The 11,869-nt window shown below is 43.0% G+C and overlaps 1 protein-coding gene across 1 annotated transcript in view; it reads right to left on the bottom strand.

Annotated features, from left to right (window-relative positions):
• Positions 1-3,806: 3,806 nt before the first annotated feature.
• ZNF333 (zinc finger protein 333) overlaps positions 3,807-11,869 on the bottom strand; it is a 44,981-nt gene continuing 36,918 nt past the window's right edge. The window contains exon 12 of the mRNA XM_032169969.2: positions 3,807-6,380. Coding sequence (XP_032025860.1) covers positions 6,369-6,380 — 12 coding nt within the window. The 3' untranslated portion in view covers positions 3,807-6,368. The remainder of the gene's footprint in view (positions 6,381-11,869) is intronic.

Genomic DNA, 11,869 nt, shown 5'->3' with positions numbered 1-11,869 from the left:
AAAATATTGATTACTCACACATAGATCAAGAGAGACACGGCTCCTGCCTTCATGGAGCTTTTAGGGGAAAATGAAGTGGCTCTTGCAGCTAGAGTTGACTCAGAAGCTGAAATTCCTAGAAATCAGGTTTCTACTGCTAGGCAATTGAAGTATAAACTATTTTATAAACACTGTCTTCTTTCATCTTCACACCAACATGCAGAAAAGTTTCTAATCTCAGATCAGGGATGTGCAACAAATTCCATTTCAAAGGAATGACCTGCAAAACTCCTAACTATTCCAAGCAAATGCCCTTAACCCTGTCTGTTATCTGCTTTCCTTGAACAGAAATTCTACATGACCATAAAACCTCGAAGATGGGTATGACACAGTTCATGCCCTGTAACCTAGCACTTTGGGAGGGTGAGGCAGGAGGATGGCTTGAGCCCAGGAGTTTGAGACCAGCGTGGGCAGCAGAGTGAGACCCATCTCTACCAAAAAAAAAATTAAAAATTAGCCAAGCATGGTGGTGATATAGGAGTTAAGAAGAAATCATTTAGGCAAATAGCAAGGGTAGGAAGTCCTAGTAAGGTTTTCCGTTTAATGAAAAGCAGCCCCCAAAATCATTTTCTTTTCTAACAAACAGCAGCCTGTAAAATCGAGCTGCAGACATAGACAAGCAAGCTGCAAGCTTGCTTGGGTGAATGCTGGCAGCTGTGCCAACAGGAAAAAGCTACCTAGACTAGGCATGTCCAAAATGGCGGCTCCAAGTTCCCTCCTCTTTGCCAGCCATGTGTACAGTAAAAAGCAGACAACATCGTGTCAGCCAAGTGGAAAGCTAATTTGCATAATAAGATTAGGGTGGGGTGGCCAGCTTACATAGGGGTAGGCCCTAGGTAAATCAGACACTGCCTTCTCAAGCCTGTCTATAAAATCTGGTGCACTATGACGAGGGTCAGATTTCCCATTCAGACGCCCCTCTCCCACACAAGAGAGAACTGTTCTCCTTTCTCTTTCTTTTGCCTATTTAACCTCTGCTCCTGGCCAGGCACAGTGGCTCACGCCTGTAATCCCAGCACTTTGGGAGGCTGAGGTGGTCAGATCACCTGAGGTCAGGAGTTCAAGACTAGCCTGGTCAACATGGTGAAACTTTGTCTCTAGTAAAAATACAAAAGTTAGCCAGGTGTGGTGGCACACACCTGTAATCCCAGCTACTCAGGAGGCTGAGGCAGGAGAATTACTTGAACCCAGGAGGCAGAGGTTGCAGTGAGTCGAGATCATGCCACTGCACTCCAGACTGGGTGACAGGGCAAGACTCTGTCTAAAAAAGGAAAAAAAAAACCTCCGCTCCTAAACTCACTCCTTGTGTGTGTCCATATGCTTAATTTTCTTGGCATGAGACAACGAACCTTGGGTATTACCCCAGACAATGACGCCACTTCAGTGGCACACACGGGCACAGCCAGATGTGGTCCCAGCTATGGGAGGATGAGGTGGGAGGGTCACTTGAACCCAGGAGTTCAAGGTTACAGAGCGCTATGATCACACCACCACACTCGAGCCTGGGTGACAGAGCAAGACCCTGTCCCCAAAAAATTAAAATTTAAAAAAAGTTTTGAAGTTGCACAGATATAGTTTGATGAACTGAAAGTCTAAAAATAAATAGTAAAGTTATTAACATAATAAATAGAAATATATGTAATTCCAGGAACTATAACCTCCAGCTACAGAAACGCTTCTTAATCAAGAACCAAAAAGCAAAAGCAATAAAATAAAAACCTGAAATGTTTTACTCAACAAATCTTAAAGCTTCTAAATAACAACATCATAAACAAAGTTTGATGTCAAGTAATTAAAATATTTACATTACAAAGGATTAATGTTAAGAGCATAAAATAGGCCGGGTGCGGTGGCTCATGCCTGTAATCCCAGCACTTTGGGAGGCCAAGGCAGGCAGATCACTTGAGTCCAGTAGTTCGAGACCAACCTGAGCAACATGGTGAAATCCTGTCTGTACCGAAAAAATACAAAAAATTAGCAGGGTGCAGTGGTATGTACTTGTAGTCTCAGCTATTTGGGATGCTGAGGCAGGAGAATCACTTGAACCTGGGAGATGGGGGCTACAGTGAGCTGAGATGTCATCACTGCTCTCCAGCCTGGGTGACAGACTCTGTCTCAAAAAAAAAGAGCATAAAATTAACTTAGAAAGAACTGTTTCAAACCATTAATTTAAAAAAGTAAACAAGAAACTAGAAAAAAATTATACAATGTATGAGTAAACAAACTCTGCAGGCTAAGCACAATGGCTTGTGCCTGTAATCTCAGCACTCTGAGAGGCTAAGGTGGCCAGATCGTTTGAGGCCAGAAGTTTGAGACCAGCCTGGGCAACATAGCAAGACCTTGTCTCTACCAAAAAAAAAAAAAGAATGGGCTGCGGTGGCATGCGCCTATAGTCCCAGCTACTCAGGAGGCTGAGGCAGGAGGATCACTTGAGTGCAGGAGTTTAAGGCTGCAGTGAGCTACAATCACACCACTGCACTCCAGCCTGGGTGACAGAGCAAGACCCCATCTCTTTAAAAAATGATAACGATAAATAAATTATAAGAAAGGAAAGACAAATGGCCAATAATTACATAGGATGTTTATCCTTACTAGTAATCAGGGAAAGTATAATAACAATACAAGAACAAAATTCTATCAAATTATCAAAAACTGAACAGTTGGACAATATTCAGGGCTGGTTTGGTTGTAGGAAGTGGGCATCCCTGTATAGTGTTAGGATATTAACACAGCCACTTACCACAACAATTTGAAAGGGCAGTTGATTGTCTTTATTTGCAGTAATTATACTCTATAAAGTCACTGTGAACACTGAATTAGCAAATACTTAACCATTGCTCCTAGGGGCAATATGTGTGTGTGTGTGTGTGTGTGTGTGTGTGTGTGTGTGTGTCTGTGTGTGTGTGTGTATATATATATGAAATCTCACATAGATTATAATGTGAAGTTCCAAAAGCAACTCAACCTGGTAGATTCTAATGTTTTTTGAGGCAGGGTCTTGCTTTGTCACCCATGCTGGAGTACAATGGCACAAACACTGCTCACTGCAGCCTCGACCTCCCAAGGCCTAAGCAATCCTCCTGCCTCAGTCCCTCCCTCAAGTAGCTGAAACCACAGGTGTGTACCACCACACCTGGCTAATTTTTGTATTTTTTGTAGAGACGTGGGTCTCACTATGCTGCCCAGGCTCAGGTCTCAATCTCCTGAGCTCAGGAGATCCGCAGGCCTCAGCCTCCCTAAGTGTGGAGATTACAGGCATGAGCCCCTGTGCTTAACCTCTATTTGTTTTACAAAAAAAGAAATTGAGATCCTGAGTGTTAAGTGACTTGCCTGAGGCCATCCCACTAACAGGAGCCAGGGTTAGGATTCAAACTCCATCCACCTGGTCCCAGAGCTGGAGCTTCTTGCACTGCCCTACACTACCTACCATCTCCATCCTCTGGGCACCTTTTTATAAGAACCAAAACAGTAGAGAGCATTGCTTTGTCAGCTCAGCTGGGAACATTTCCCAGTGCAACTCACATTTTTCACTGCTCTGTGCCTGTCTGTATAAGCTCAATGAGTATTGATTTAGGGGCTTTGGAGAACTTTGAATGCTACCCCCCAAGTAACCATTGTTGGCAACCTGGTACCTCTACTTTTAGCCATTTCTCCTCCTCTATAGATAGTGCAGAAGTGACCCACTTGGTAACAAGCATCCTTGCCAAGCCTCCACCACTAGGTCAGTGTAAGAATTAAAGAAAGAGGAAAGAAACACGAAAGGTGGCTTGATGGTTAAGAGAGGTTTATTTTAGAGAAAACACACCTGAGAGGGGCTGCTGGCCGAGTTAGGTTAGAGCCACACTTGTTTACAGACTAAGAGTGTTTAAGGATTTAGGGTGGGAGAGTTTATTAGAGGCTTGGATTGCTTCTGTGTTTTTTTGTTGTGCTTATATGGGAGAGAGAGTGGTGGTGTTTGCTTTTATACATTTTTCTGCAGCTGTAGGCATACCCCCCAAGTCTGCTTTTAGCGTCCCTACTTTAGCGCATCTGGAGGGAAAGGGATGTGCTTATTAAGGCCCACTGTTTTACTAGGGCCCATTGTATGAGGGTGAAGTTTGGCAGTTACCCAAGAGACTTTTCCTCCACCTTCCTCTGTGCCCGAGCTGTTTTATCTGCGTTTTACTGTCTGCATTTTTTTTTGGCCGTTTATAGTTTTTAAAAAAGTAATTTCCTTAAATCCAGAAGGCTAAAAATGAAGCTGAAACTTAAAGTGGCGGTGTTTGTCCAAAATAACGGGGCTCCTGCTCTGCCAGTCAGTACCCTCAAGTCACTCCTCATCCTCAACCTCCATGCCTAAGGCTGGTTCAAGAGACCACATAACATCTGCCTTTTATTACATACATGATGGGTGCATGGGATTCTGCATGCCCTTTGCATGATAGAGACTGCTGAGGTGAGATGGAGAATATCAGAGTCAGCTGCTGCTTGAGGAAGCAGAACACACAGCTGGAGGCTTGGAACATGTGGGTCCCTATGAGTGCAGAGCCGGTATCCCCACAGAGTCTACCTAGGGCAGGGGTCACCAAATGTTTTCTTAAAGAGCCTGATAGTGTGTATGTTAGGCTTTGTGGGCCAGGTGTTTACAGCAACTCAGTTCTACCACCATGGTATGAAAACGGCTATAGACAATCATAAATGAATGATCATGGCTATGTTTTAATAAAACTTTACGGACGCTGAACTTGAACTTCCATTGTGATATGAAAACAGCTATAGACAATCATAAATGAATGATCATGGCTATGTTTTGATAAAACTTTACGGACACTGAATTTGAACTTCATGTATCAGTCATGTGACACAAAATATCATTCTTCTTTTTATTTGTTTTCACCCATTTGAAAAATGTAAAAACTATTCTTAGCTGTACAGAAACAGACGGTGGGCCAGATTTGACCCACTCCCCATAGTTTCCAGACCATGATGTTCAGATTCACGGAAGCACTTCACTCTACACTAATTTACTCATCCATTCATCACATATGTGATGAGCACATAGAGGCACACCTCAGAGATAGTGCAGGTTCCACTCCAGATCGCCACAATAATGTGAATATTGCAATAAAGCAAGTCGCACACATTTTTTGGTTTCCCAGTGTACATAAAAGTATGCTTACCCTATACTGTAATGTGTGCAATAGCATTATGTCTTTTTTTAATGTTCATACTTTAATTTAAAAATAGTTTATTTCTAAAATTGCTCAAGCAGGGACACAAAGTGAGCACATGCTATTGGGAAAATGGCACCAACAGACTTGCTCAACACAGGGCTGCCATAAACTTTCAATTTGTAAAAAATGTACTATCTGTGAAGGGCAATGAAATGAGGTATTCCTATACTCTTGTGCAAGGCATAATGCTAAATTGAGAAAAACTAAAACATATAAGACAGACATGATCCCATATCCAGGAATATTGATTATTTGTAAGATGGAAAACGAGGAGAAAGGAAAGGTGCAGTGCAATGGACTCTGTGGTCTAGGGGACACACAGCCCCTCTAAGGACGTGGCAGAAGTGAAACACAGACAAGGCTGGGGAAGGTAGGTCAGAGGAAACTCTAGGGTCAGCTGATGGCAGCATCCCTTTGCCTCCATAGCTTCACCTTTTTAAATTTATTAAGTCCATTCTCTTTATTTATGATGGAAATAATGTTAATTTGCTCATGAGTTGTGTTTGAATATTAAGTAAGAAAATAAAGATTAAGCCCTGGTATTTAGTAAGAAACCCAAAGACAAACAAGAGTTAAGGGGCAAGTAGGCAGCGGAGTTTCCCATCTCATTTCTCCAGAATTATATCATCCAGTTAGAAACATGAAATACAGCTTTAAGGCAGAGTTTGGCTTCTCAGCTGGATTTTAAGTACAAGACCACGGCCACCAAAGACAGCAGACAAAGGAGCTAGGGTACACGTTCGAAGAACCCTCTCCCTCCAGCTCTCCACCATGGGGGTCCACTGTGAGCAGTTTCCCTGGCTGTTTTCCCCCTTTCTGCATCTAACAGTCATTGCACGGCTGGGGAAACAAAGACCCACCCAGGCCTTAGTCTCCTTGCAGGGAACCTACAATCCGGAAGCCAGAAGTATGTGACTAAGATCCCGGAAGCTGGAAGTTAAGGAGCCCGGATGTCACAGGACTGGAAGTTTGAAAGTCCAGGGCCACTGCCCTGCAAGCTTCAGAATCTGCAGATTTGGAGTCTTCAAGCCCCAGTAGTGATCCTTTGATATCCAGAGGTTGGATTCTAGCAATCTGAACATGTAAGAGAGTACTGGATGTAGAAATTCTTCCAAATTAGTTGGGTGGCTGAAAAGGGAATTATAAGGAGGAAGAATGAGGGAAAGAGAAGAGAAATTGAATGAATAAAGGGGCCAATGGTGGGCAGGGGAGGGGTCAGGAGGGGCAGTGCTTGAGACCAGGGCAGCATGTAAGGGACAGCCTATGAATGTCCTAAATATCTGCTATTTAAGGCATTCTGGGATGGGAGTTTGAAAGACTGATGGTGGTGTGTTTTGCAGCAACATGGATGCAGCTGGAACCATCATCCTAAGTGAATTAACTCAGAAATAGAAAACCAAATACCACATGTTCTCACCTATAAGAGAGAGCTAAATATTGGGTACACATGAATATAAAGATGGAAACATTAGACAATGGGGGCTACTAGATGGAGGAGGGAGGGAGGAGGGCAAGGGTTGAAAAACTACCTATCAGGTACTATGCTCACTAACTGGATTCATTTGTACCCTAAACCTTAGCATCATGCAATATACTCTTTTAACAAAACTAAACGTATACCCTCAGAATCTAAAATAAAAGTTGAAATAAAAAAAATCACTGTTGATAGATATTTGGGTTGTTCCCAGTTTGGGTTATTACAAACTGCTTTGCTAGCTTTAACTTTTTTTTAATAATAAACTCTTAAATTTACAGTGCAAGAAATACAGAAAGAGAGAGAAAGACAAAAAGAAAGGAGATAGAGAAAGGAAAAGCAAAGAAAGAAAAAGAAAAAAGTGAAAGAAAGAGAGGAAGGGAGGAAGGAAGGGAGAAAAGGAGGAAGAGAAGAAAGAAAAAAGGAAGATGGAAGACAAAGAGGAAGGAAGGAAAGAAGGAAGACAGACCGATGGTAGGATAAGAGGGAAGGGGCTGGGAAGAACTAAGTGGAACATTCTGAAAATGAAGACAGTGGCCGGGCGCAGTGGCTCACACCCGTAATCCCAGCACTTTGGGAGACTGAGGCCGGCAGATCACCTGAGGTCAGGAGTTCAAGAACAGCCTGGCCAACATGGTGAAACCCCGTCTCTACTAAAAATACAAAAATTAGCTGGCCGTGGTGGCATGCACCTGTAATCCTAGCTACTTGGGAGGCTGAGGCAGGAGAATCGCTTGAATCTGGGAGGCAGAGGTTGCGGTGAGCCAAGATCGCATCATTGCACTCCAGCCTGGGCGACAACAGTGAAACTCCGTCTCAAAAAAACAAAAAAAGAAAAGAAAAAAGAAAATGAAGATGAGATGATTGGGGATATCGTGAGGAGGCCTGAGAGGTGTTGGTTGGCATTGGAAGAGACTGACATTGAGAGGAAGCACTGGGTGCTATAGAGAGCCTGGGGAGAAAGTTGGAGCAACATGGAATTGGGGAGCGACTGCATCAGGTATAACTTGGAGTTATAAAATGAGGAGACCAAGTTGAATAGGGCATGAATGGGAGAGACTAGGAAGATAGAGGATACAGGGAGGCTGGTGCAGCAATGGAGGGTGGACTTGGAGAGCTTGTAGGGATTTAGGATGGTGGGCTGAATATGAATAGGTATGAGGTGAAGCAGGAACAAGAGGGGAGGGAGTGAGAATTGGGCAGGTATGGGGGCCTGAGGGAAATGCGGAGAGCAGGCTGGACTGTGAGTACTCAAAGTACACTGGAGATTATAGACTCAGTCATCTGGTATGGAAAGAAGGTGCTCAGGTAGCTTGAACCATGAGTACAAAGTGGGAGATGGGGAGAACTGTGAGAAACTGGAATGTGTTGTTGTGAAAGAGGGCAATGGAGTATGAGGGTTGGGGAAAAACAAGAAGGAATGAGGATGTAAGGAGGAATGGCAGTAACTTTAGTATCAATGGAGAATGAGTGTGGAGTGTTGGGGGAAGACAGGGGAAGGCCTCATAGGGCTGAATATCTGGAAGGGCCCAGAGTTAGAAAGAACCCAAATGTGCATTGATGGATGAATGAATAAATTAAATGTGGTCCATCCATACAATGGAATATTACTCAGCCTTAAAAGAAAGGAAGTTTTGTCACATACTATAACAGGGAAAACCTTGAAGAAATTATGCTAACAGAAATAAACTTGTCACAAAAAGACAAATACTGTGTAATTTCACTTCTGTGAGGTATCTAAAGTAATCAACTTCATAGAAACAGAAAGAAGAGTGGTGGTTACCAAAGGCTGGAGCTAGAAGGAAATAGAAGTTGTTGTTTAATGGGTATAGACTGCAGGGTGCCCAATTTTTTGGCTTGCCTGGGCCACATTAGAGGAATAGTAATTGTCTCGGCCACACATAAAATACACTAACACTAACCATAGTTGATAAGCTAAAAAAAAAAAAAAAAAAATCTCTTAATGTTTTAAGAAAGTCTGCAAATTTGTGTTGGGTCACATTCAAAGCCCTCCTGGGCCACATTTCTCCCTTATCCAGCTTTCCATTTCTCTCTTAAAAGCTCTTGTTATTGAAATCATCTTGCTAGCTGGATTTGCCTGTCATTTGCAATAACATGCATGAAACCGGGGGTCATTATGCTAAGTGAAATAAGCCATGCACAGAAAGACAAAACATCACATGTTCTCACTTATTTATAAGATCTAAGAATCAAGACAAATGACCTCATGGACATAGAAAGTAGAAGGATGGATACTAGAGGCTGGGAAGGGTAGTGAGGGGCTGCGGGGAGGTGGGAATGGTTAACAGGTACAAGAAATAGAAAAAATGAATAAGACCTACTATTTGATCACACAATAAGGTGACTATTGTCAATAAATTAATTGTACATTTAAACATAATATAAAGGGTGTAATTGGATTGTTTGTAACTCAAAGGATAAATGCTTGAGGGGATGGATACTCCATTCCCTATTATATACTTAATTCACATTGCGTGCCTGTATCAAAACATCTCATGTACCCCATAAATATATATACCTACTCTGCACCCACAAAAATTAAAAATAAGGAAAAAATAAAATCAAGTTATAAGTCTCAATTCAGATAACAGGTTTCACTGGATTGGTTTTTCTCAGAACTTTCACCTACGTTTATTTAACTCCCAAGCTAAAGAAGATAAGGACACTTAAGTGTGTCACAGAGCTTATCTCTCTGTTGTAAAATGTACATCCTGTTTCCTCTGCATCAAGGTTTGTGAAACACTGCTTTACAGAATTGTAAATAACCATAAAACAGAGTTACTGGGCAGGGCGCAGTGGCGCACACCTGTAATGCCAACACTTTGGGAGACCGAGGCGGGTGGATCACCTGGGGTTGGGAGTTTGAGACCAGCCTGACCAACATGGAGAAACCCCTTCTCTACTAAAAATACAAAAAAAAAAAAAAAAATTACCCAGGCGTGGTGGCACATGTCTGTAATCCCAGCTACTCGGGAGGCTGAGGCAGGAGAGTCGCTTGAACCTGGCAGGCGGAGGTTGTGGTGAGCCGAGATCGCGCCATTGCACTCCAGCCTGGGCGACAGAGTGAGACACCATCTCGAAAAAATAAATAAATAAACAAACAAACAGAGTTACTAAGAAAATTATTGATAGTTTTTTTAGGTGTTTAAGACGATGGTTCTCAACTAGGAGCAATTTAACCCCCATGGGACTTTTGGCAATGTCTGGGGATTTTGTTGTGTTGTTGTTGTGTTGTTGTTGTTGTTGTTGTTGTTGTTGTTGTTGTTGTTAGGACGGTTAGAGTAGGCAGACAGCTAGACATGAGCAGGAGGGGGAGCTCCTGAGGAAAGGGAGATGTGGAAAGTCTCACACCCACCCAAACTTGCATGCTAGATATAAACAAAGAGGAGCAGAAATACCTAAGCAGAAAGGATTTCCCCTTAAGATGCCCAGTAATCACTCTCTGCAGTTAACCTGTCAGAATCTAGCTACATGTTGATAAGGAGGACAAAGGAGGAATTCTTTTAACCGCTATATGACATATGTAACTGCTATATGACCTTCCTGGGGTGACAGTAATGGCAATGCAGCCATGAGGTAGGATTCCTATCTAGCACCAGGCCACACGTGTGCACCAACTAATGGTAAGGAAAGGCCCCATAAACCTGGGTGGGAATGAGGCAGAACAAGGCAGAGACTTAAAGCAGGAGTGGGAAAACTAAGCAAAGAAAAAGGCAGAGACTTAAAGCAGGAGTGGGAAAACTAAGCAAAGAAAAAGGCAGAGACTTAAGACAAAGGAGGGGACTTCAAGGAAGAGCCCAAGATTGTAAAAAACCTAAGGCAGAACTCGGGCTACTGCTGGCTCATTCCCTTCAGCGGCCCGCTCTGTCTCATCTTTGCAGGGTGTAATGTCCCTTTAAATAACTCTCTGCTGGCCGAGGGAGGTGGCTCACGCCTATAATCCCAGCACTTTCGGAGGCCGACGCAGGCAGATCACCTGAGGTCAGGAGTTCAAGACCAGCCTGACCAACATGGTGAAACCCCATCTCTACTAAAAATACAAAAATTAACCAGGTGTAGTTGCAGGCACCTGTAATCCCAGCTACTCAGGAGGCTGAGGCACAAGAATCACTTGAACCTGGGAGGCAGAGGTTGCAGTGAGCAAAGATTGCGCCATTGTACTCCAGCCTGGGTGACAGAGCAAGACTCCATCTCAAAAAATAAAAAATAAAAATAACTCTCTGCTCTCTATTTTCCTTCAATAAATTCTCTTTTTGGCTAAAGTAGTCATTTTGGCCAAAATCTTTCTGTCAAGACAACAAAGAACTGAGGATTTCTGCCCTTCCCAGTACACAACTAGAGGGGATCCCACTGGCATTTTTCTTTGGACAGATAAAATTGGATGTATTTATCAAGAGCAACATGATGTTTAATGGATGTATACATTGGGGAAAAACTAGATCTAGCAAATTAATATATGCCTCATCTCATATAGTTATTATTTTGTGGTGAGAACACTTTACATCCACTCTCTTAGCATTTTTTAAGAATATAATTTATTATTAACTATAGTCACCATGCTCTACAATTGATCTCCTGAACTTCTTCCTCCTGTCTAACTGAAATTTGTATCCTGCCGGGAGCAGTGGCTTATGCCATCATCCCAGCACTTTGGGAGGCTGGGGTGGGCAGATCGCTTCAGCCCAGGAGTTCAAGACCAGCCTGGGCAAAACGGAGAAACCCTAACTCTACAAAAAATATTAGCCAGGCATGGCGGTGCGTGCCGGTGGTCCCAGCTACTCTGGAGGCTGAGGAGGAAGGATCACTTGAGCCTAGTAGTTTGAGGCTGCAGTGAGCTGTGACCACACCACTGCACTCCAGCCTGAGTGACAATTAGACCCTGTCTAAAAAAAAAAAAAAAAAGTGTATCGTTTGACCAACATCTCCCCAACCCAAGCTACTGGCATTTAGTTGATAGAGTCCCAGGATGCTGCTAAAGAGTCTTCAGTGCATAGGGCCGTTCCTACAGCAAAGAATTATCTGGCCAATAAGATCAATGTTGAGAAACCCTGACTGTAGGATGCAATGAATCTCTCACTTTCTCTTCAAAGGTTCAGTCTGTTAACTTCCTTGTCTCTATGCC

Source organism: Hylobates moloch, unplaced genomic scaffold (genome assembly GCF_009828535.3).
Source record: "Hylobates moloch isolate HMO894 unplaced genomic scaffold, HMol_V3 SCAFFOLD_12, whole genome shotgun sequence".
In the NCBI taxonomy this organism is placed as follows: domain Eukaryota; kingdom Metazoa; phylum Chordata; class Mammalia; order Primates; family Hylobatidae; genus Hylobates; species Hylobates moloch.
The sequence above is the reverse complement of the archived record's forward strand: the minus strand, read 5'-3'. Positions and strand labels throughout refer to the sequence as shown.